Source organism: Ictalurus punctatus, chromosome 10 (assembly GCF_001660625.3).
Source record: "Ictalurus punctatus breed USDA103 chromosome 10, Coco_2.0, whole genome shotgun sequence".
NCBI lineage: Eukaryota > Metazoa > Chordata > Actinopteri > Siluriformes > Ictaluridae > Ictalurus > Ictalurus punctatus.
The window spans coordinates 2,481,540-2,504,840 of record NC_030425.2 but is presented as its reverse complement, the minus strand read 5'-3'; the positions used below and the strand labels follow the sequence as shown (position 1 = coordinate 2,504,840).

Genomic DNA, 23,301 nt, shown 5'->3' with positions numbered 1-23,301 from the left:
GCAAAATATAATTTTCAGCCTTTTTCTCATACCATTGCAAATTTTGGTTACCCTTCTTGCCCAAGCACCATGTGTGTGGAGCCAGGGTATGTGGAGCTAGGATGGGCTAGAAATAGTGCAGACCATTAGCTTTGCCTTTTTCCCCCCATGATCCAGTGCATTTTGTGTACAGCAGAACACCATACAGCTAAGCACAATGTGACTATAGTGCCTACTTATGCCTATCTTTATGCACCGTCAAAGTCATGTGAAGTTGTATTTAAACCGACATGTGTTTGGCTAGGTACTGCCCAGCAACCATAAAAGAACTACTTTACATGAAGTTGTCTGTAAACCGGCATGTGTTTGGCCAGGATACGTGTAGTACTGGGTTTGGATTTGTTACTGAGCTGTTACCCTACTTGGAAGCCCAAAGTCTTGAATTATTCCAAAACACTAAGGCTGAGAGGTCCTACATAACATATTAAAGGAGTAATATGTCCAGTGTTGTTAACCTAATTTCTATTAACTACATCTATAGCACATTTGTTACATTGTTTGCATTTAGAAAAGTACAGTAAATCCCTTTACTTAAAGCTCACTTATAATTGATGTCAAAGGCCGTTTAATAGGGCAGTCAGTCAATGGTATTTGTCATTTTAACTCCAAGTCTTTATCATGTGTAGTTTATAAATTGGAATTAGGATTACTTTTTAGCACAAAACAATCATAGTTATATAAAATATTATGAACCTTCATATGTATATATGTATACTGTTTAAATCAAATGGCAAAAATCCCACAAAGTTGGAAGCACACAACTGTATAAGATATCTATGTTACAACATTATAATAATTTGTTGTAATAATAATTTCCCTTCACTGGACAAGGGGCCCAAACCTGTTACAGCATGACAATTTCCCTATGCACAAAACATGGTATATGAAAACATTGTTTTCCAAGTGTGGAGTGGAAAAACTCAAGTGTCCTGCACAGAGCCCTGACCTCAACCCCACTGAACACCTTTGGGATGAACTGGAACGCATACTGCAGCCCAATTCTCCTAACCCAACATCAGTGGCTGACCTCACTAATGCTCTTGTGGCAGAATGAACACAAATCCCCACAGCCACGCTCCAAAATCTAGCGCAACGCCTTCCTAGAAGAGTGTAGGTTATTTTAACGGCAAAGCGGGATGAAATCTGGAATGAGATGTTCACAATATACATATGGGAGTAATGATCGGGTGTTCCACAAACTTTTGGTCGTAGAGTATACATTAACAGTTTTAACTCACTGTCCTTTGGGGATAGAGTGTGACTGTTGGTTGATACTGCTGGGTGCAGCCTATTGTAAATGCTACATACACTATGTTTATGAGAAGGTATGTGGAGAAAAGGTGAGTTACCTAGATGCAACTGACATTGCATATTTGTTAGTTACAGGTACAAACATTACAGTACATACAAACATATAACACAATTTGACCATATTCATGGGTATGTCTGCCTGTGTGAATTGTCACCAGTAGATGGTGATATATCCCAGGTTAAATATCCCAGTAAGATTCAACCACACCACATCAGCCTTTGCTTTAACAATCTCTAAATGTGTTTTGAATTGACATTGGTTTACCCGGTAATCATGTGTGTTGCAACAAAAAAAGGTCTTTGTACTTATAGATCTGTTCTTTGTGTCCTTTTCTCTTGGATGTCCATTTCCACATGTAAAGTAACTTGCATTGTTTGCTTGCTCTGAGCTAGGATTTAAAGCCTGTTCTCTTACTTAGGTACCTGCTTTTGCATGCATCTTATGACTGTATATTGCTGCAGCATGTTGGTTTGAAACTTTACAGGCATTTAACACATTCATTCAGAACTTGGAGTTGCCTCCATCTGGTTTGTCCAGTTTCATTTTTACTAGTTTGCACACAGGCTAAACTTGCACCAAATCACTTCCACTTCTGACTGTTTGTGTATAAGGTGTATAAGTTAGTCTATTTATAAGCCAATGCTTTTCTAAAAAATAAAAAAATAAAAAAATTAAAACAGCTTTCTTAACTTTTACAGTTGTGATATGGGCCCATCATATGTACCCATCATAAGTTATGTACACAAAAATATAGGTTATTGCTATATACAGTAGGTACTTAGTTAATAAAGTTAGATGTTAACAGTTAAAAACAGTTAGAGGTATTAGAGAAAGATCAATACTGTGCCATCCAAAATTATTGGGAACTTTCATGAAAATGAGCAAAAGCAAAAATATATAATATATGAAAAGAATAACATAAGCAATAAGTAGCACTGTTTAGTCATATTGTATTTCTAAAACAGATATATTTTTTTAGAGTAGTATACCTGTATTTTGTTTCAACAAAACACTGGTTATAAAATATGCTTGCCCTGAAAAGAATAACAGCTGTGAGTCTCTTCAGGTATTGTTTTTAAAAAAATAGGAGACATTTATAGAGGGTATCATTTTAAAGCTGCTTTATATATTTATAGGTTTGTGCATTCAATACAGAGCACAGATTTTGTGTAGGGGTCAAATCTGGAGACTAAGAGGTTATTGCAAAACACTGATTTTGCAATACGCTGTTGATTTGAAAGTATGTTTGGCTCTATGACCATGTCTGAATGACCTGGCAGAGGCAACCAGGTTTTGAGCTGAAATATTAGCATGAAGATTTCAGAAGTTCATAATGCCATCTGTCTTCACAAGAGCTCCTGAACCACCACCCACATGACCCCCAAAGAACTAATCCACCGCCATATTTTACAATGGGGCTCAGTTGTATTTCATTCTATGCAGTCACACAAGGCCCAATGCTTATTGTAGTTCTAATGACTCCAAGAATGACTGGAGAAATTTGTGGTGCCTATTGGGTGGTAGGCATGTGACAAATGGACTAAATATCTAAGAATCCAGAAATCCATTGGAATTTTACATGTGTGCAATCCTCATATCAACCTCATACCTCCAAAAAAACAGGACATGGTTAAAGGCAACGGCGGAGTTTCTATTTATTTTAAAGTCATTTTTGCTCATTTTATGGAGGGTTCTGAAGGGCGTGGTAGATTATAGTGTGTTATTTGAACAAACCTGCACAGTTCATTTGGCACCACTGAGCACTTATGTAAAAAATCTACTTGCAAGTTTTCCCTGTGCATCCAATTCATTTCAGTTTAGAGCACTAGCCTGTTCATATGATGCATAACAAAGTGATTAAATGAAAAAAAGATCCTAAACAAATTTCTCAGCCATTTAACACATTCATGAGGAACTTGGGATTGTCTCCATCTGTTTGATTCTATATAATTTCCATAAATTGCACACAGACTAAACTTTGCATCAACAAATTGTTTCAATTAATGAGATTGAGGAAAATATTATGGTTCGAGCCAACACCAACTCTATTGTTTCCAGAACAGTTCTAAGGCATGAAACACCTCAGCCACACTTGGAAATTCTACAGCCAGTTAACCTGGAGTTATTGGTTAAACGCAATCTGGCCGCCTCCTGGTTCACAAAAATCCCTGGAGTAGAGGTCAAAGGATTGCTAAAATCCATGAATGTAAGTTTAAGGTCCACCTATTCTTTGTTTATGTTAATGTTTTCATTCATGTTAACATGGATTGAAAGACTTCTACCTATGAATGAAATTTCATTTCAAAAAGATAGTTTGAACTACAGAAAGTGCCTAATAGCAGAAAATATTTTTCTTACGATAAGTTGTTTTTCTTGGTCTTCTAGATCACTATCAGCTGTGAAGACCTTTGTGTTCTGATGAGGATTCTAGCAGAAAACATTGAAGAAGGTAACAGGATGGCATCTTCTGATACAAAGAAACCCACAGTTGAAGGTAAAAATGCACCTACTGCTCTATTAACAGAATTATCATAATCACCCTCCTGTACAGATTTCATAGATATTCCTTCCCTATATTTATTGTATAGATAAACCTGAAACAAATGAAGAACTCAAAGAGACTGTGGAGGCAGAAAGCCACTCAGCAATTACCAGTGGAAACGTCAGTGAAAATGTTGTCAGTGTTCTCCTCAAGTTTGAAATTATGGAGGTACAGCAACAGATCTAACTGAGCTCACATGGTTGGCTATCTTTTAGCTGGATGCCCTTTCATCCAGAGTTTAAGCAAAATTCTAATTTTTTTGTGCAGGTTCTGCTGACTCTGAGTAAGCCAAAGAATGGCTTTGAGTGTCCATTTTTGGTCTTGCATGCAGCTGAGCTTGGAATTGACACCAAGGTTCACAAATTTGATATGCTGGCCACCACATACATCAAGACCTTATCTGTGAAGTGCCCGGACATTCCAGGTTTGTAGAATGCGATAAATTTTAGCATAACTGAATTCTTTTCAATATTACATCTAAATTTAACTCATGTCTGTGTGTTTGCAAGTTTTGCACATGTGTGTATTAGTGGTGTAACTCAATGCCACATGATTTTTTTTTAATGAACCCTACCACTATACCCCCAAACACACTGGAAAACACTGGGGGGGCAAAAACAGAGTTACGAAGGTGTCAGCATAGTGTGAATTCTGGTTCTAACAATTCCTCAACCTCAGCTACATCACAGAAGTTCATAACTGGTCTCAACTAGAGATACGAAGGAATGTTTTATTTATACCTGCCAAATTTAGTTGTTTCTATTGTCCAAAATATAAACAAACTAATAGCTTAATTTCAACCACCATGACCCTAGTGGTTATTAAGTGTGCACCTTGTGTTGGGTGTTCACCTGCCCTGATCAGTGATCTGAGTTGAGCGTTTTATTTTCGACCTGCAATGGGTATGGCAACCACAGTGTCGGTCTTTATATGTGCCTTGGTCACCAAGCAACACAGCAGTATAAAGATATTGGCCAAACATTACATTGGTGTACATATTTAACAAAAGAACACAATTACATGAAAATTGCCATACAAAAATATTAAATAAATGTATCTTAGTAGTTACTGTATCTTTACAAATTACTGCACTTGCATAGTAGTGCTTATGTTTTATATTATGTTTAGGTTTTTTTTTTTAATGTAAGCATCTTCTGCATTTTTATCCAGTTTAACAATATTATTGTGTTAGTGTGAATGACATTTTCCAGCTATATCACCCTTTTTTAAAAAGGGGAACATGGACCAAAAATAAAACCTGCAGGTGACCAGAAAATATGGCACCCAGACCACATGATGCAACTAAACTATGAGCAAACTAGCTAGCCTTGCTATGCTCATAAATGCTACCTTTTCTTTTAAACAGCCTCATTATCATTTATACATAAAACACACTGAACATAAATTAGACTTGCCTGCAATTGGCATTGCAACCACAGTGCCAATCTTTACACGTGCAACTAAAGAAACAGACTAATATTAGTATAGCTCAGATTAAGCTTCAGAAGCATAACTGTTGAAATACTGTGTTGTGAAAAAGCCCATTTGGGGCATATTGGTATAAAAATACGCCCATCTGGGGCATGTTATTACATGTATTTCAATGGAATAAAAGCAAATGTGGACTATTGAAACACTTATTTGTAGTTTACTGAGCTGTACTTTAATGAGCTACTGTTGCGACTGCATTGAAACACATATATATATAAAGGAGCTGCAATATGCTGACTGACAGGCAGGTGACAACAGACCAATTTAGCAGGAATGTCACCAAATTTTATTTTACAGCATTACATAAGTATGATGATATGAACACTGCAGACTTAATGAACATGGTGTTGAACAAGACAAGTAATCTGACCGTAAGTAATCACAAGTAATCTGGTTAAGGCACTCCAATTTGAGCTCCGGTGCATCCTGTTTGCTTTGACTACCATGAGATGTCTCTAGAACATGAGTGGACTGTACCTGTAGCAAATTCAGTTGATTGGACATGATATAGAAAGACACATCTGTGTGTGTAAAGTCTCACAATTCACAGTGCATGTCGGAGCGGTGACCCAGTGGCCACTCCAACAGAGCTACAGAAATACTCTGCAGAGATGGGAAAACCTGCTAGAAAGACATCTCAGATCTCAGAAATACTATCTATCTATCATGCCTTTATGGTAGAGTGGCTAGATGGAAGCCACTCCTAAGTAAAAGGCTTGTGCACTCTGAGAGCATGAGGAAAAAAGATTCTCTGGTCTGATGAGACCAAAAAATTAGCACTCTGGATTCAACACCAAGTGCTACATCTGGCAAAAAACTTGTACCCAACTACCTAATACCATCTCTGCAGTGAAGCATGCTGGTGGCAGCATCATGCTATGGTGGTGCTACTTGGTGGTAGGGAAAGGGAAATTGTCAGAATGATTGATGAAATAAGGGTGAATGCATCCAAATACAGAAAGGTCCATGAAGAAAACCTTCTCAAGAGTGCACACAACCTCAGGCTGGGATGAAGGTTCACCTTTCATCACATAAATGAGCCAAATCATACAATCAGGACAATGCTGGAGTGGCTTCAGGACAAGTATCTGAGTGTCCTTGAGTGCCCTTCCTACAGCCCAGATTTAAACCCCATAGAATACCTGTGGAGAGACCTGAAGATGGCAGTTCACAAATGCTCCTCATCCAATCTGATTGAGCTTTATAGGATCTTTCAGGAGGTATGGAACTGCCCAAATGCAGGTGTGCAAGGCTTATAGAATCTTACCCAAGAAGTCTTGCAGCTGTAATTGTTGCTAAAGGTGCACTGAACAAATATCTATCTAGATATTTATTTGTCAATAGAGGGTATGCATTGACGTCACCTTCATTTTGGAACATGCCCCCCTTGGCCAGACTGAGTAGCAATACATCCAGCAAAATAGCTTGTTTTAATAGGAGAAGCTGCGAAAACACTAGTATGACTAAAGATTATCAGCTTAAATTAAAGGCAGTTTGACTCGACAGTGACCTTACAACTTGCCCAAGAACCTGTGTCCATGGACATTTGCATGTGGCCAGAAATCGATTTTCTGACGTTTATATGTACCTGACTTCACCACCAGGGAAATGGACTAAGCAAAGCCTGAAGGCAAACAAAAGCCTTGACGCTTGTTAATACTTGAAGCCGGATTTTTTGGAGTAATTAAAGTGACAAGAGCAACAATAAACATTCTGGTTGTATGTGGACAGGTTTATATTTGTATTTTATTATATATTTTTGTCTGGCAAACCGTAAGCTAACTAGTCCTAGTTTGATTATAACTAACGCTGCTTCCACTTACTAACGTTATATACAGTATCTCACAAAAGTGAGTACACCCCTCACATTTTTGTAAATATTTGATTATATCTTTTCATGTGACAACACTGAAGAAATGACACTTTGCTACAGTGTAAAGTAGTGAGTGTACAGCTTGTGTAACAGTGTAAATTTTCTGTCCCCTCAAAATAACTCAACACACAGCCATTAATGTCTAAACTGCTGGCAAAAAAAAGTGAGTACACCCCTAAGTGCAAATCTCTAAATTGGGCTTAATTAGCCATTTTCCCTCCCCGATGTCATGTGACTTGTTAGTGTTACAAGATCTCAGGTGTGAATGGGGAGCAGGTGTGTTAAATTTGGTGTCAGTCATCGCTCTCACACTCCCTCATACTGGTCACTGGAAGTTCAACATGGCACCTCATGGCAAAGAACTCTCTGAGGATCTAAAAAAAAGAATTGTTGCTCTACATAAAGATGGCCTAGGCTATAAGAAGATTGCCAAGACCCTGACACTGAGCTGCAGCACCGTGGCCAAGACCATACAGCGGTTTAACAGGACAGGTTCCACTCAGAACAGGCCTCGCCATGGTCGACCAAAGAAGTCGAGTGCACGTGCTCAGCGTCATATCCAGAGGTTGTCTTTGGGAAATAGACGTATGAGTGCTGCCAGCATTGCTGCAGAGGTTGAAGGGGTGGGGGGTCAGCCTGTCAGTGCTCAGACCATACGCCGCACACTGCATCAAATTGGTCTGCATGGCTGTCGTCCCAGAAGGAAGCCTCTTCTAAAGATGATGCACAAGAAAGCCCGCAAACAGTTGGCTGAAGACAAGCAGACTAAGGACATGGATTACTGGAACTATGTCCTGTGGTCTGATGAGACCAAGATAAACTTATTTGGTTCAGATGGTGTAAAGCATGTGTGGCGGCAACCAGGTGAGGAGTACAAAGACAAGTGTGTCTTGCCTAGAATCAAGCATGGTGGTGGGAGTGCCATGGTCTGGGGCTGCATGAGTGCTGCCAGCACTGGGGAGCTACAGTTCATTGAGGGAACCATGAATGCCAACATGTACTGTGACATATTGAAGCAGAGCATGATCAGTATGCAGTATTCCAGCATGATAACGACCCCAAACACACCTCCAAGACGACCACTGCCTTGCTAAAGAAGATGAGGGTGAAGGTGATGGACTGGCCAAGCATGTCTCCAGACCTAAACCCTATTGAGCATCTATGGGGCATCCTCAAACGGAAGGTGGAGGAGCACAAGGTCTCTAACATCCACCAGCTCCGTGATGTCGTCATGGAGGAGTGGAAGAGTCCAGTGCCAACCTGTGAAGCTCTGGTGACTCCATGCCCAAGAGGGTTAAGGCAGTGCTGGAAAATAATGGTGGCCACACAAAATATTGACACTTTGGGCCCAATTTGGACATTTTCACTTAGGAGTGTACTCACTTTTGTTGCCAGCGGTTTAGACATTAATGGCTGTGTGTTGAGTTATTTTGAGGGGACGGCAAATTTACAGTTACACAAGCTGTACACTCACTACTTTACATTGTAGCAAAGTGTCATTTCTTCAGTATTGTCACATGAAAAGATATACTCACTTTTGTGAGATACTGTATTTGTTAAGGTAAAACACATTCAGATAATGAATGGCCCCATCAATGGAAATAGGCAGCATTTAAAAAGAAATATGTAACAAATTATTCATCATTGTACAACATGAATAGCACATGCCAAAAGAACTTACACTTAAACTGCTCGACTTAGTAAAAAAAAAAAAAAAGGAGTGAAAAGTTTTTAGCACTCTTTAAAAAGATAGCTCTAAAACATGTATGGGAATATACTTCTCTCACACATAACAAACATTTTTTTTAATAGACCTGTGTTGTTTGCAATTGTTTGATATCCATGAGAGCAGAGTATCTCTGTGAATTTATTTAACAAAAGATCACAATGTTATAAAATAAAGATACATTTTCTCAGTCGTCTTTGCTCATATTTTCCAAGGGTGCCAATATTAGTGGAGGGCACTGTAGGGTGCCAATACTTGTAGAATTGATTAGATAGATAGGATGCCAGTACTTGTAGATTTAGATAGGGTGGCATTACTTCTAAACTTGGCTAGATAGATAGGCTACCAATACTTTCAGAGTTAGATTAGCTAGGGTACCAATATTTGTAGAGTTGAATAGATAGAGATAGATAGATGGAGAGATAGAAGAGAGAGATGAGGTGAGCATCTCTGTTACAGGTACATTGACAGACTGAGAGGGAGAGAAGAGGGGCTTCAGGCTGTGTTGAACATTCCATTGTGTACTGTAAGTGTATTAGAGTTTTTGGGATATTTGATTGTCTGTTGCCGGAAAACCGTAAGTCTGATCAGTTCGAAAAAGTGATGTTAGAAAAGCATGATCAGCCTGAACAGCCTGAAGGACTGTGCTGAGTTTGGTGCATGTAGCTTGAAAGCTCTGGTAGGAGTATCGTTTACAAATTTTTGGTTGAAGAAGAAGCTTATAATGCAGAACTGTATGTTCGCTTGACATACAACCTTCTGTAAGCTATATGGAGTTATGTTAACTCCAGACTGACAAAGGTGTGTATCTTTAGCTCCTACATGGATAACTAAAGTAAGAAGTGAAGGGGTGGCAAAAAGGCAAACTGAAATATACAACAAAGGAAAATGAAAGCACAGAAATTACTGATGATTAAAAAAAATAGTTTATTTTCAACGCTGACACAGGTGAGAATCTTCTGGCAAACTATAAACTTTTTTAGATTGAGAGTTTTATAGATTGAGTGTTTAAGATCTTCCTTGCAATAAAAAATAGGGAGTTGTCTTTGGGCCTATTCATTAATTGATATAGAGCAGGTGAGTTAAAGTTGGAACTCTGTAAAGGTACACTATATGACCAAAGGTATGTGGACGCCTGACAATCACACATGAAGGACATCCCATTCCAAACAACCTCCACTCGGGAGGCTGGGGAAGACGGTCTACAAGATTTTATAGTGTGTCTGTAGGCATTTTGTGCCCATTCAGTCAAAAGAGCATTTGTGAGATCAGGCACTGATGTTGAATGAGAAGGCCTGCTCACAGTTCACGTTCCAAATCATCCCAAAGGTGTTCAGTTGGGTTGAGGTCAGGGCTCGCTGCAGGACACTGGAGTTCTTCCAAACCAAACTCATCAAATCATGTCTTTATGGGCCTCGTTTGTGCACAGGGTCATTGTCAGGCTGGAACAGGAAAGGGCCTTCCCCAAACTGTTGCCACAATGTTTGAAGCATACAAAATGAAACCCTTCACTGGAACTAAGGGGCCCAAACATGGAAAAGCAACACCATTATCGCTCCACTACCCAACTTTAATGTTGGCACTATGCATTCCAGTAGGTTGTGTTGCCTTGGCATCGAACAAATCTAGTTTCCACTGCTCCTGTGGTGGCATGCTCTACACCACTCCAGTTAATGCTTGGCATTGTGCATAGTGATCTTAGGCTTTTGTGCAGCTACTCGGTCTTGGAAACCCATTTCATGAAGCTCCCGATGCATAGGTATTGTGCTGATGTGAGTAATGCAGTAGAGCATAGGCGAATTTTACATGCTATGTGCTTCAGCACTCTGCAGCCCTGCTCTTTATATTTGAATGGTCTACTGCTTCATGGCTGAGCTCCTGTTGTTGCTCCTAGACACTTCACAGCACTTCACAAAACTTACAGTTGAATAGGGCAGATCTAGCATGGCAGAAATTTCAAGAGCAGACTTGTGGCAAAGGTGGCATCCTACGAAGGTGCCACATTTAAGTCACTGAGCTCTTCAGTAATCCATTAAACTTCTAATGCATGTCTATGGAGATTGCATGGCTATGTACATGATTTTATGTACCTGTTAGCAGTTGGTATGGCTGAAACACCCAAACTAGTTAATTTAGTTAAACTTCGTTAATTAAAATTAGTTAATTAACTATAATTAGTTGGCGTGTCCACATACCTTTGGCCATAGAATGTATTTTTGTACATAGATTTCTCAGTTTCAACTGTTTATTGCTTAGAAATAAGACTCAAATCCTTAGGAACAGAAAACTGTTGTCCAAAGTCTTACTCAGTAATCCAGTTTTGAAAAAATGTTCATTACTCTGTTTAAAACACAACCATTCCACTTGAATTTATGATTTAAATTACATCTGAAAATAAAGTGTTTTGTTTTACACAGTTGTCATTCATACCTTTTTGTTTTATTTTGTTTTTTGTTTCTGTGTGTGTGTGTGTGTGTGTGTGTGTGTGTGTGTGTGTGTGTACTGATGTCATTACTTTGAAGGTTACAGCATATTTTTTTCCCCAAGTCTATATTGATGTCATGAATCAACAGTAATAATGTCTCTCTTTTCTACTGTTCTAGCTTTACATGATGAGCCTCTATGCATCCTCAGCTCCTCAGCAAAACAGGGCGCTGAACTCCTCAAAGTAGAATATTTTAAGGTATGGATTATTATTACCTCTGTGTTACTCTATATTCCTCTCTTATTGTTTTGATTTTAAACTTTTGCTTAGCATTGAATTGACCTCTAGGTTCTGAGCATTTTCCCCTAGAATCTTCAGATTACCTTGCATCATGCAAAAATAATCTAAGGCAATAAGGAACTGCTTATCTGTTATGAAATTGTGGCAGAATATCAGAAGTCCCTATTAAAACCCAAATAACCACCAAATCACTATATATTACAAAATGTATTAAACACCAGTATTATATATTCATTTGACTTTATTATTTACATATACTGTATTAAGGACAACTGTGTAATTATTTTAGTATTCTACTCATGATTACATGATTACAATGAAAATGATTGGCATGTTTGTGTTGTGCCATTTTAAACGTATGATTTGTCCCACAGGCTAAGCGTGATGGGCCTAATTTTTCTACCATTTTCGAGAATACAGAACAAAAGATGAATGTATGTATACACTGTTTAAATTATATTGTATTAATTATTTTATAGTTTCATTATGTTTTATTGACTTACACCACCGGTGAAAAGTTTGGAGACACTTGACTGAAATGTTTCTCATGATCTTAAAAACCTTTTGATCTGAAGGTGTGTGATTTAAATGTTTGAAATCGGGGTTGTAGACAAAATTATAATTGTGCCAACATTTTCATTTCTTTCTTTAGAAAACTAAAATTTTATTTACAAAAAAAATCTTTTATTAAACTGATGACTTGAACAGAAATATTCCAAAAAGCATCAGATAAGTGTCCGGCGTAGGTGTGAAGTCCTTTAATACTGTTTAAAAAGTATCTCAGGGAAGTTCCTCAAGAAATCGCTCGGGAAAACGCCAAGAATACATTTCTGGAAATTCTAGGTAAAAAGGGCGCCGACTTTGAAGATGCTAAAATGCAAAATTATTTTTTATTTATTTTGGATTTTTTTAAATAAAAAAATAAAGAATGAGTGTGTCTAAACTTTTGACCGGTAGTGTAGATAAGCAATTAATTTTAATGTGTACTGTGTTTTTATTCGAACATCTATATATATATATATATGTGTGTGTGTGTGTGTGTGTGTGTGTAGATTATGTTCTCCTCTCTGGACCTAACTCTGCATACTGAGGCTCTTCTTTCTATCATGGACTTCCTGTCTACTATACTGTCCTGTAGTAGTGTGTCCTCCTCACCTGAGAGAGAGATCAAGATTAACGAAGAAACAAAAACTACCCCAGCCAAATCCAGTAAGAGTGCATGCAAAATTTACATACTTCTATTGATGTACTCATTACAGACTCAATTGAATTCATATCTTGGCTCTAAAGCAATCAGCCCAGGCCTTAAACTGACCCTAATTTGAACTTTTTATGGGGAAAGGAAATAGCTTACCTAGTACTGTTTTAAGCAACAAAAAAAGGCAGATTAATGGGATATAACTATAATTTTTGCAATAACCCTTAGAAGTCAACTCGATGTTTATTGACACCCTCTAAAAATGAGCAAACATGAATAACAATGAGTGATTTCTTTTTGGGTTTCTTATTTCTTATTTATTTATTTACTATTATTTTTAAGTTCCCTGAGATTTTTGCATGCAAAGAGGATAATTAAGATTTTGCCACCTCACATGCCTAGAACATCCTTTCATAACTGTCACAGTCCAAAACATCTGTATTTTTTTGACACCATCTTTTGTCGGAACAGTTTCAGTGGACCGCCCACAATAGAACCAAAAATAAATTCTACCTGACTAATCCAAGGAACTCCTACAGTGTTTCTCAAATTGCAAATAACAAAAATGGAATTACCTCTTTTCATCCATTACCAAAATCCAAAAAGTAGTTGTAAAGTGACGTTTATTTATGCAATATTGAAGTAATTTTTTTTCAGCAGATGCATGACTTCACAGTTCAGTCACTGAGGCTAGAAGGAGTCAGGGTCCGGTACTATTGTGGTATAAGATGTACAGTGAGAGGAAATAAGTATTTATACACTTTTGTGTTTATTTAATATACTTCCGGCACATACAGTCAGGTCATCTTGCACTTAAATAATGTCACTTACTGAGGTCCTTTTCAGGGTACAGGCTTATGACCTGAATATTCAATTATATAAAAATGAATTAAAATCAGTATCAAAACCAGTGTTCTGGAAGGATGACAGTTTGTTCATATTTCTTAATTGTTTGAAATGTGTTTTTGAGAGAACATGCTATTATATTAAAATGTCTTATGAATATATTTGTTAAAGCAAAGGATAAATCCAGTTTTTTAACGGGAAGATTTGAGTCATTGTGTTTTTTTGCCCATTGTCTTCAAGTGTGCCAGTAATTATGGAGTTGACTGATTACTGATTACATTTTAACGTGTACATACATGAAGCAGCATTTTTATTACTCTTTCATCTACAGTGAGGTCCCATTATGAAGATGACATCACTGATTTGAAAATCCTTGTGCAGCTAGGAGCCTTCAACGTGTTACTATGTGACCAGCACTGCAACATTGCTGACATGAAGATTCGGGGTCAGATTTATATAATTTTGTACCAGTTGCATCTATTGTTTCCAAAGGTTGATCAATATTTGAGAACTGGATGAATGTCTGATTACTGTTTACCCAACTTATCAGCTATGTTTGCAGTGCCACTAAACATTCATTAAATGTTTCTTAAACACCCCTCTAGATCTACATGGGTCTCTCTTGATGAAGGAAAGTGAAACACACATGTCTGCTAGACTGCGTGATTTTGTTGTCATTAATGCTGACCAAAAAGCAGTCCACAAAAAGGCAAGTCAACTGTGCTAATGCCTAATTTTCTATAGACACATTATACAGTACAGCTATCAGTAGAATCTAAAGTTTTATGCACTTTTGTTCACCATGTATTTGTGTTTTTCCTAGGTTGTGTCTATTGTGGATGATGAAGTGTTCAGCTTTAATATGAGTCTAACCCCTAAAGCCACAGAAGGAGAGGGATACAAAGACACCTCCAAGGTAGATGGAAAGGTCAAGCTCAATGTGGGCTGCATTCAACTAGTCTATCTGCAGAAGTTTGTCATGACATTGGTGGTAAGTTTGAACCTTAAACATACACTTACTGGCTAAACAATTCACAATTATTGTATAAAATTCACAGATGATTACACAGATTATTAAGATTTTTTTTTGTTTGTTAAAGAGTTGTTCATAAAAACAACTCTTGTTCACCGAAATATTTTGCCATGATTAGGACGGTTGGTGTAGAATGTTCCAAAAAGCAAATTGAGTCCCATTAATTCTGATTCTTTCTGAATGTATCCATGTAGAAATTCAGTAATAGCTTTCAAATGGCTAAGGAGGCTTTAAGTGTGGCCACCGCACAGGCAGCGGAAAAAGCAGTCTCCAGTGTAAGGGACTTTGCTCAGAAGAGTTTCAGAATCTCCATGGACATTAGACTAAAGGCCCCACTCATCATCATCCCTCAGTCATCCATGTCTTATAATGCTGTGGAGGTTGACTTGGGTCTCATCACTGTGAGGAACAGCTTCTCTCTGCTTCAAGTAGAGAATTGTCCACTACCTGCTGTCATAGATAACATTGACTTGGAGCTAACCCAGCTTAAGCTGGCCAGGTGAAAACTGTTTTAAAAGTATTAGTTATTTTTAAGGTTTTTGTGGTCTAATCGTTATTGGCATAGTTTGTGTGTTTGCTGTAATTTTGTAATATGGTATGGGTTTTCTAATAATCTTAGAATCTTTATGGATGAAGACGTAAATAAGCCTAGTTCTAAGCTCCTACAACCAGTGAACCTGGTGCTGTCAGTCAAACGTAACCTTGCCGCTACATGGTACCATAAGATGGCTGCCCTTGAGGTAGATGGAGATCTGAAGCCCATGGAAGTGAGTCCTTATTTTCCTCCTTTGAATATCTGCTAGAAAATGTCATGTTGCATGGATGGTCATTTTATGATTATTAGATTTAGTTTATTACTTTTAAAGTTCCTGTCAGACAGTGCTAAAAGATCCTTTCATATTTTGTTGCAGGTAGCTTTGAGTCAGGATGACCTGGTTCTCTTATTGAACATCCTGATGGAAAACATTGGAGAGGCCAGCAGCATTCAGCCATACATCAGCCCAGATCCAGGAATAAAACAGGCAATTGTGCCCGTCAGATCTGCACATAATGGTAACAGATACACAGCTTCTTATAAAATAGTCTTAACTTTTTTTTCTTTTTTTTTTAAGTGCTTTTAATGTTCTTCCATGTCTCTAAGCAAAGCCCACATATGTGGCAAACTTCTGAATACTGTACTGTCTGTGCATGTTTGTAGTCTCTGAGAATGTTGTAGGACAGCCAGAGAGCAAATCAGAAGAGTATGAACTGATGGAGACTGTGAAATTCAATTTTAATGTTGAGTCACTTGGTCTTGTATTGTACAACAACGATCCCACACAGGTGTGTTTTCCTATTAATCACAACCCATGTTTATATTCTTTCATTTGTACCATCATGAGTGATTCTCTCTCTCTCTCTCTCTCTTTCTCTCTCTCTCTCTCTCTCACTCACTCACTCACACACACACACACACACACACACACACACACACACACACACACACACACACACACACCCACACCTGTGTGTAGCCTGGTGTGCATCAGGAGAGTTTGTGTTTAGGGGAGTTTATGCTACATAAGATAACTGCTTCTGGTAAGTTGTTCAATGACAGCAGTCTGGAGGTTTCTAGTATTCTCACCACCTGCACCCTAGATGACAGGAGGAGCAGCCTTGAACGAATCACATCCAGGTAACACAGATCTACTTGTATACAACCCACATGCCTTTTAAAGTAACCAGTCACATAATGTGCTGTATTTTACAAGATGACATTTCTGACTCACATTTCTTTACATTATTAACCTTATCCAGGATAGAAATAAATAAGTTATTATTTTTCTTAGATTTTCACTGACTCTTTGTCTGCTTTGTGTGAGTATCTTTATACCTCTTTGATGCTCAGAATGCTGGGAAAGCGTGATGACAGCTCAGATGCCATGATTGACTTGACATACTCGCAGAACAGAGATGAATGCTCTGTGGTAGCTGTGTTCCAGAAACTGTATCTCTGTGCCAGCATAGAGTTTCTCATGGCTGTGGCTGACTTCTTCATCCAGGCTCTGGCCAAGTCCCAGGGCACAGTGTCAGACAAACCAAGACCACTCCCACTCAAACAGATCTCAGAGCAAAAGGGCCAGGATGAACTGAATGCAGGTACAGGAAGTTCACAGAATAATTAACTTTACACTATTTCCCACACTGCATTTATTGTTTGTATTTTGCATTTGAATAACACCTGAGATTGAGGTTGAGATTGAGTCCTATCAGCAATCATAAGAAACAGAAGTTTAATGTTGTGTGTTCTTAGTAATTCCTGTGTATATTTTCATTATTTTATATGCAGAAAGAAGTGTATTGAAATTCTCTTAGTTCAGAAAGACCTATATTTGTGTTTTGGTGATTGTAGCCACAGCCCAGAGGACCAAACTGCATGCCATTGTGGTAGATCCGGAGGTGGTGTTTGTGGCAAATCTAATGAAGGCAGATGCTCCTGCTTTAGTGGCTTCTTTCCAGTGTGACTTCAGTCTGCTCTCTGAGGAGGCAGCTCAGGTCATGAAAGTCAACCTTAAGGGTCTCAAAATTCTTGCCTGCCCATTCATAAGGAATAAGGACAGCAAGGCCGTAACCACTGTAAATTTTTTATTTGTTGTTTAACTGTTTTGTTAAAGTGTTTATTAATCGGTGTAAAATTCTATTTGTTATAGTATTTTTTTAATATGCTGTATTTTTTCATCAGGTGCTTAGACCATGTTCCGTTGTCCTTGAAACCAGAAATTCAGCCAGTGGTCCACTCAAAGGCTCTGTCACTGTAGATGAAGTAATTGTAAAAGTGAGTAGCACAGTGTACTCCTCAAATTCACTTGGATGAGTTTGTCTGGTGCAAAATTGCTTTGAAAAGTTTAGAGCATTTTTCTTTTTGCACAGATCTCACCAATCATCCTCAACACTGTCCTGACCATCACTGCAGCCATGACCCCTAAGCCCAAAGAGGAGGTGGTCAATCAGAAGCCTGTTGATTTGAGCACACTATGGGCTGTAAGGGACATCTACTCCTGCAACTACTGGTTCCTGGATGTTGAGACTGCAAATGAGATGACTGAGCAATTCCAGGAGGTACACAGCAGCAAAACGGTCCAGACTTTTAGAGCTGAAGTGAAGGTGGTGCAGGTGACTCTGGAGTCTGGCCAGGGCCACCACACAGTTCCCCTGCTGCTGGCCGAGTCTTCACTGTCTGGCTGTGCAGAAAATTGGTCTTCTTTGCTCAGTGTGTCTGCAGATATGACGCTAGAGGTGGGTGTGCTTGCATAATCCACTCCAGAATTATTGGGATCCCTCATGAAAATAAGCAACTTGTGCTATATTAATTTTAGTTTAAATCAATATTTTTTAAAAACTTTGAAAATGATTTTTTTATTCTGCTTTCAAAATTGACACCCCCACACTTAATATTATATTATTTATGTTATATTCTTAAAGAATAATAGCACTGAATTTCTTTCAGTAATATATAAAATGTTTGGAGAACACTTGTACAGATTGTGGACTATCTGCAGGAAAAAGTATAAGGTCTTTAATATTCTAAACACTGTGTTGTTTTAACTATGGATGCATTGATACTGGTACTAGTATTAGGTATCGAACTGATACCATGCTTATTTGTTCTTAGATGCACCAATACCAGTTAAAACCATGAGGTAAGGCTAGTGTACATGATGAAGTCATGAGATGAAGTAACAGTGATTTTGGAGATATTTAATAATGGCAATCAAAGCGAAGCAGACAGCAAACTCTGCTCTGTGAAAATATCAAGAGGAGGTAGTACAGCATCCTCCTACAACACAAGTAACCTGGTAAAACAACTTAACCATTAAAACATCAGGAGTGAGGATCGCTAGTGACACACAACAGCAGAGAAACATAAACTAGTGCTAAATAATATTTTTAGTCATGTCACTAGTTAATACAAAAGGCCATTTCACACACAAAAGACCCACGCAAATATATTATTTATATGCTACGATGAGAATCAGTAGCGTCTGACTGATATATGACAAACTTTGAAGAATCTGGGGTAAGCCTACCATTAATTTGCATGTTGATGACATCATGTTGATGATGTAGAGAAAGACTATTAAAAGTATCAGAGTTACAGTCAAATCGATTTGTTGGCCTATTTACACATCCGTTTAAAAATATGATTTTTTTACACACCAGTCTCTACTTTGTTATAAATATTGTATATAATATATATAAATATATAAATATTGATTTATAATGTTATAATATTTATGATTTATGATCGTTGCTTTAATTCATTCTAATCAGTGCCTTTTAAATGCATTGAACACCAGGCAATTGAGGTCTTCCAATTGTTAAACCTACTTATTATGTTAAAGACTAAACAGTAATAACTCGCTCAAACAAAAACAGTAGAGTAAAGCAGTTTATTGTAAATGCATACAGTTTAAAGAATACTCTGAACTAGTGGATTGACAAATACTGGTATAATGATGTACCAAAAGGAAAGAAAGAAAGAAAGAAAAAGAAATTTTTAACATTTTAAATTTTTCAATGAAAAATTGGTGTTTAACAGCTTTTTGTACAAGTCTCTAGCCACTGTGGACACAAATAATGTATGTGTATGTGTGTGTGTGTGTGTATGTGTGTATATATATATATATATATATATATATATATATATATATATATATATATATATATATATATATAATGTATGTGTATATATATATATATATATATATATATATATATGTATGTATGTATATATATATGTATGTATGTATATATAATATATATATATATATATATATATATGTATGTATGTATGTATATATAATATATATATATAAGTACAAAAAGCTGTTAAACACCAATGCTTTTTTCATGGGCACTTACTGTATATGTTATTACGTTTAAAGCTCATTAATCTTTCCTTCCTTTTTGGATGTGCAAAAATCAAAGATGTTTCCATTCTTCTGTTGGCAGCCAGTACTTGAGCATGCAGGAGTTGTAGTAGATATCTTGCCGTCATCTGACTCCTATGCGCAATCCAGCAAAAGTGTTGTTTTTGTTCGGGTTTTCATAAGGTCCACACAGGTCATGTTAAGTGATTTCTGAAGACAGCGGATCTGAAATGGTTCCGGGGCATCTAATCTTATGTCTAAATTGATGACTTAGATCATCAATTTGTTGTTCAAATGGCTTTTATGTCAGTACTCTCACCATAATGCAGTCACATGGCACACGACTTGCTATATGGAACTTAGCAATGTGGTCCTGTGGACTCAAACTAGGGGCTTTCAGACATCCATCACAACCTGACCCTGTCACTTAAATCCAAAGCCAAGGGACTCTCAGGAGAGAAACAAGGCCTGTGAAAAGATTTAGCCCCTTGGAAATGGTAAATTTCCAAGAAATTGTAGACTCTCTTTCCAGTGTGCCTGCTTGTAAATATTAGTATACTAGAAAGTACGTGGGGCAAGAAAATGGGAGAAGCATTGGCATTTAAAAGCAAACACTACAGCATTTAATGCACATGGAAGAGTTTTAGTTCACCTATTTCATGAAGTATTTACTATATTTACTGTTATAGCTTTTACTTTCATATTTGTAGATAATTATTGGGTGTATATCCTTAGATATGCACACACATACTTTGGTTAAAGTGAGATTATATGGCTGTTTGAACATGCATACTTCCATAAGTGTGTCCATAAGTTAATCAAGTAAAACTTTGATGAAGTACAAATGCTGCTGATTAGGAATAAAAATGATAGTATATGATTATACCAAAATTATGATAATCTTGGGTTGTCTTGTTAACATAAAGTAACTTATTCACAGTATGTCCTTACTGTTGTGAACTGAGGAGGTTTTCTTGATACATCCCTGTTGTTTCAGGTGAACTATTTTAATGAATCTCATGCCATTTGGGAACCCCTCATAGAGAGAGTTGATAATGGCAAACGTAGATGGAACCTTGGAATTGAGGTATTTTCCATTTAGTGGTTAAATTGTGTAATAACTTGTGCTTGTGTATATTGTGCATGTTCATGTATATATTTACTTGCTTTATGAGTTTTTTTTTGTTTTTTTTTGCTGTTGTTCCACTGTGTATTTTTTTGTTTTGTTTCCTGTTTATTCTGTTTCTGGCTATGCATAGGTAAAGAATAACCCTGTTTGGGATAAGAGTCCTGTTCCTGGTGATGACTTCATAGTGCTGCCTGAATCTTGCACATCCATCAACATCTGCTCCAAAGACACCATGAACATAACATTGTCCAAATGCTGCCTGAATGTCTTTCACAACCTTACCCAGGTGTACATTTGATCTAAAACGAGCAAGATAAATATTACATAGTAAATGTTTTGTTGAATTTTCACATATTGTTATATCCTGTTAACTTGTGTTTGAATGTTAGGCTTTCTCAGAGGGCACTGTCTCCACATTTGATCACTCTCTGAAAGAGAAAGCTCCATTTACTATCCAGAATTCTCTTGGCATTCCACTGATCATCCAGCACAGTGTTAATCTGCGCTTGGCTGTCTCACCATCCCAAAGTAAAGTCCATGAAGTAGGAGTGGGGGAATCTTTGGATTTGGAATATTCTATATTTGATTTTTCAACACGAGTAAAATTGTCAACGCTGCAGAGACAGGAGAGCTGCCTTTTCAACCTTAGCATAGGTATTTGCATCCCCTGCATCATATTCTACAGTACTGTATGAGACACTAAAATATTTTCTTAGAAAACCACTGTCTCTGATTTACACTTAAAGATCTAAAAGACATTAAGTTTGTATTGAAAAGCCAAATTTCTCCTCAAAATCAAATCAGAAATGGGAAGTTGAAAGTTCAAATTTGAGTCATTAGAATTGTGTGTACATTTTTATATTCATTAAAGAAAAGATTTTTACACCTGGGAGGAATGAACTGTTGTGAGCAAGCATCAAAAGCTACAAACTTGCTCACAACAAATCTCTAGATCCTCTTGTCAAAACATGTCCTTCCGAAGATAGCCATAACACTGGTTATGAGCAAGGCAAAAGTGGTAAATTTCTGCAGTTTATGAAAAAAAACTTGTTTCTCCAAATTGAAACTCGATGTAATTACTCCAGTTCTCAAAACAGAACTTTACTCTAAATAGCTTTACTAACCTACATCTACTATCCTTTTCATGTTAGTGGCTCAACTCAAAGAACACAGCTTCGAACAACCTTTTTGATAGCTCTGTTTGATTTCAGAGCAAACCACAGTATGGAAACTGGGAGCTGCCAACATTTATAGTTTACCCATAACATTTTCGAATTATCTGGTACTGTTGGTATTCACAGAGCTGGAGTATGTGTCCCTCCATTGGGTCTCGTCTTACCAATTTCTCTGTGCCCCCACTCAGAAACAGTTCTCCTGAGGCCCATGCCATGGACTTATGCTCTTATGCCTGGACCTCCTGGAGAATGGCCACAAACTGTGTGCCTGCTACCTTGGTGTCAACCTAATCAGCCACAAGCTTTTGAAGAAAGCTGAATTTGCAGTGTGGTGTGGTTGGCACAGTCCACATTGTTGGTAGTGTGCAATCAAACCTGAAGTCCGTCCTGTGTCCCTGGGCTTTTCTTTGGGCCTGTGGCCAAAGAAGTCCTAGGGAAGAGTGTTCAGGTTTTGGAAATACAAAGCCAAAAGAACAAAGTAGACTGGCCATATATTGGTAATACTAGTAGGTTACCAATGGCTGAATCAAAACTTTGATGTCCTCTGAAGGACCACAGGCCTTGTAAGAGTTGCAAGCATACAAAACCATGCACTCAAGGCCCGAACAAACACCCTAACAAACACCTCTTGTCCATGCTGTGGGTCAGCCCTTAAGTGGTGCCACCACTTGAAAAGTATCAGTGATAGGCAGGTGCTGTCAGCAGGATGCTTTGCAGCCAAAAGCACCACCCATTGGGGAGTGACTATATGCAAACTTCCACAACCACCCTTGCGCTATTGCACATCCCAGACATCACACTGTTTGCCAGGAAGATGGGAGAGAGCCACGATGTCTGATCCAAGTGCCTTTGAGAATGCAGAATTTGTTGGCTGCAGCCATAGCAGTGGGCTGCTGAGGCAGCTTTATAGAACCACTAAGGTTAAAAAGCACTATATAAGTGCAGACCATTTACCATTTAACTAAGGAGCAGACAAGGATGTGACATCCAACACCTAGTCAGATGGTCTCTGTTAAGACAGGGCAGCTCCACGTTTCTTTCCCCATGACGGATGAATCAGCCATCCAGTCGAAATAGTAGAGTGTGTACTGGACATAGCAATGAAAGCTTAATGGGGTCCCCACCACGGAACACTGTGAGGTCAATAGAGGGGTGTAACACTCTTTGTTCCCTGCAGATATTGCAGAGAGCCATCGCTTCCGGGTATCGCACCGTGTAGTCCACACGAACTAGCACAAAGTGATGCCCACATGAAATCTAATGGCCCAATGAGGTCCAAGACAATTCTTTCAAAGGGGACCT

At 38.0% G+C, this 23,301-nt stretch overlaps 1 protein-coding gene across 3 annotated transcripts in view; it reads left to right on the top strand.

Annotated features, from left to right (window-relative positions):
* vps13c (vacuolar protein sorting 13 homolog C) overlaps positions 1-23,301 on the top strand; it is a 115,606-nt gene that overhangs the window by 42,395 nt on the left and 49,910 nt on the right. For all 3 annotated transcript variants that reach the window (XM_053683374.1, XM_017477590.3, XM_017477588.3), the window contains 22 exons: positions 3,410-3,557; positions 3,737-3,845; positions 3,940-4,061; positions 4,161-4,317; positions 11,587-11,666; positions 12,083-12,142; positions 12,761-12,917; positions 14,084-14,197; positions 14,358-14,461; positions 14,576-14,743; positions 14,980-15,284; positions 15,405-15,552; positions 15,697-15,838; positions 15,984-16,108; positions 16,300-16,460; positions 16,674-16,924; positions 17,178-17,401; positions 17,508-17,600; positions 17,696-18,061; positions 20,693-20,782; positions 20,955-21,110; positions 21,214-21,478. In XM_053683374.1, the coding sequence (XP_053539349.1) occupies positions 3,410-3,557; positions 3,737-3,845; positions 3,940-4,061; positions 4,161-4,317; positions 11,587-11,666; positions 12,083-12,142; positions 12,761-12,917; positions 14,084-14,197; positions 14,358-14,461; positions 14,576-14,743; positions 14,980-15,284; positions 15,405-15,552; positions 15,697-15,838; positions 15,984-16,108; positions 16,300-16,460; positions 16,674-16,924; positions 17,178-17,401; positions 17,508-17,600; positions 17,696-18,061; positions 20,693-20,782; positions 20,955-21,110; positions 21,214-21,478 (3,545 nt within the window). The remainder of the gene's footprint in view (positions 1-3,409; positions 3,558-3,736; positions 3,846-3,939; positions 4,062-4,160; positions 4,318-11,586; positions 11,667-12,082; positions 12,143-12,760; positions 12,918-14,083; positions 14,198-14,357; positions 14,462-14,575; positions 14,744-14,979; positions 15,285-15,404; positions 15,553-15,696; positions 15,839-15,983; positions 16,109-16,299; positions 16,461-16,673; positions 16,925-17,177; positions 17,402-17,507; positions 17,601-17,695; positions 18,062-20,692; positions 20,783-20,954; positions 21,111-21,213; positions 21,479-23,301) is intronic.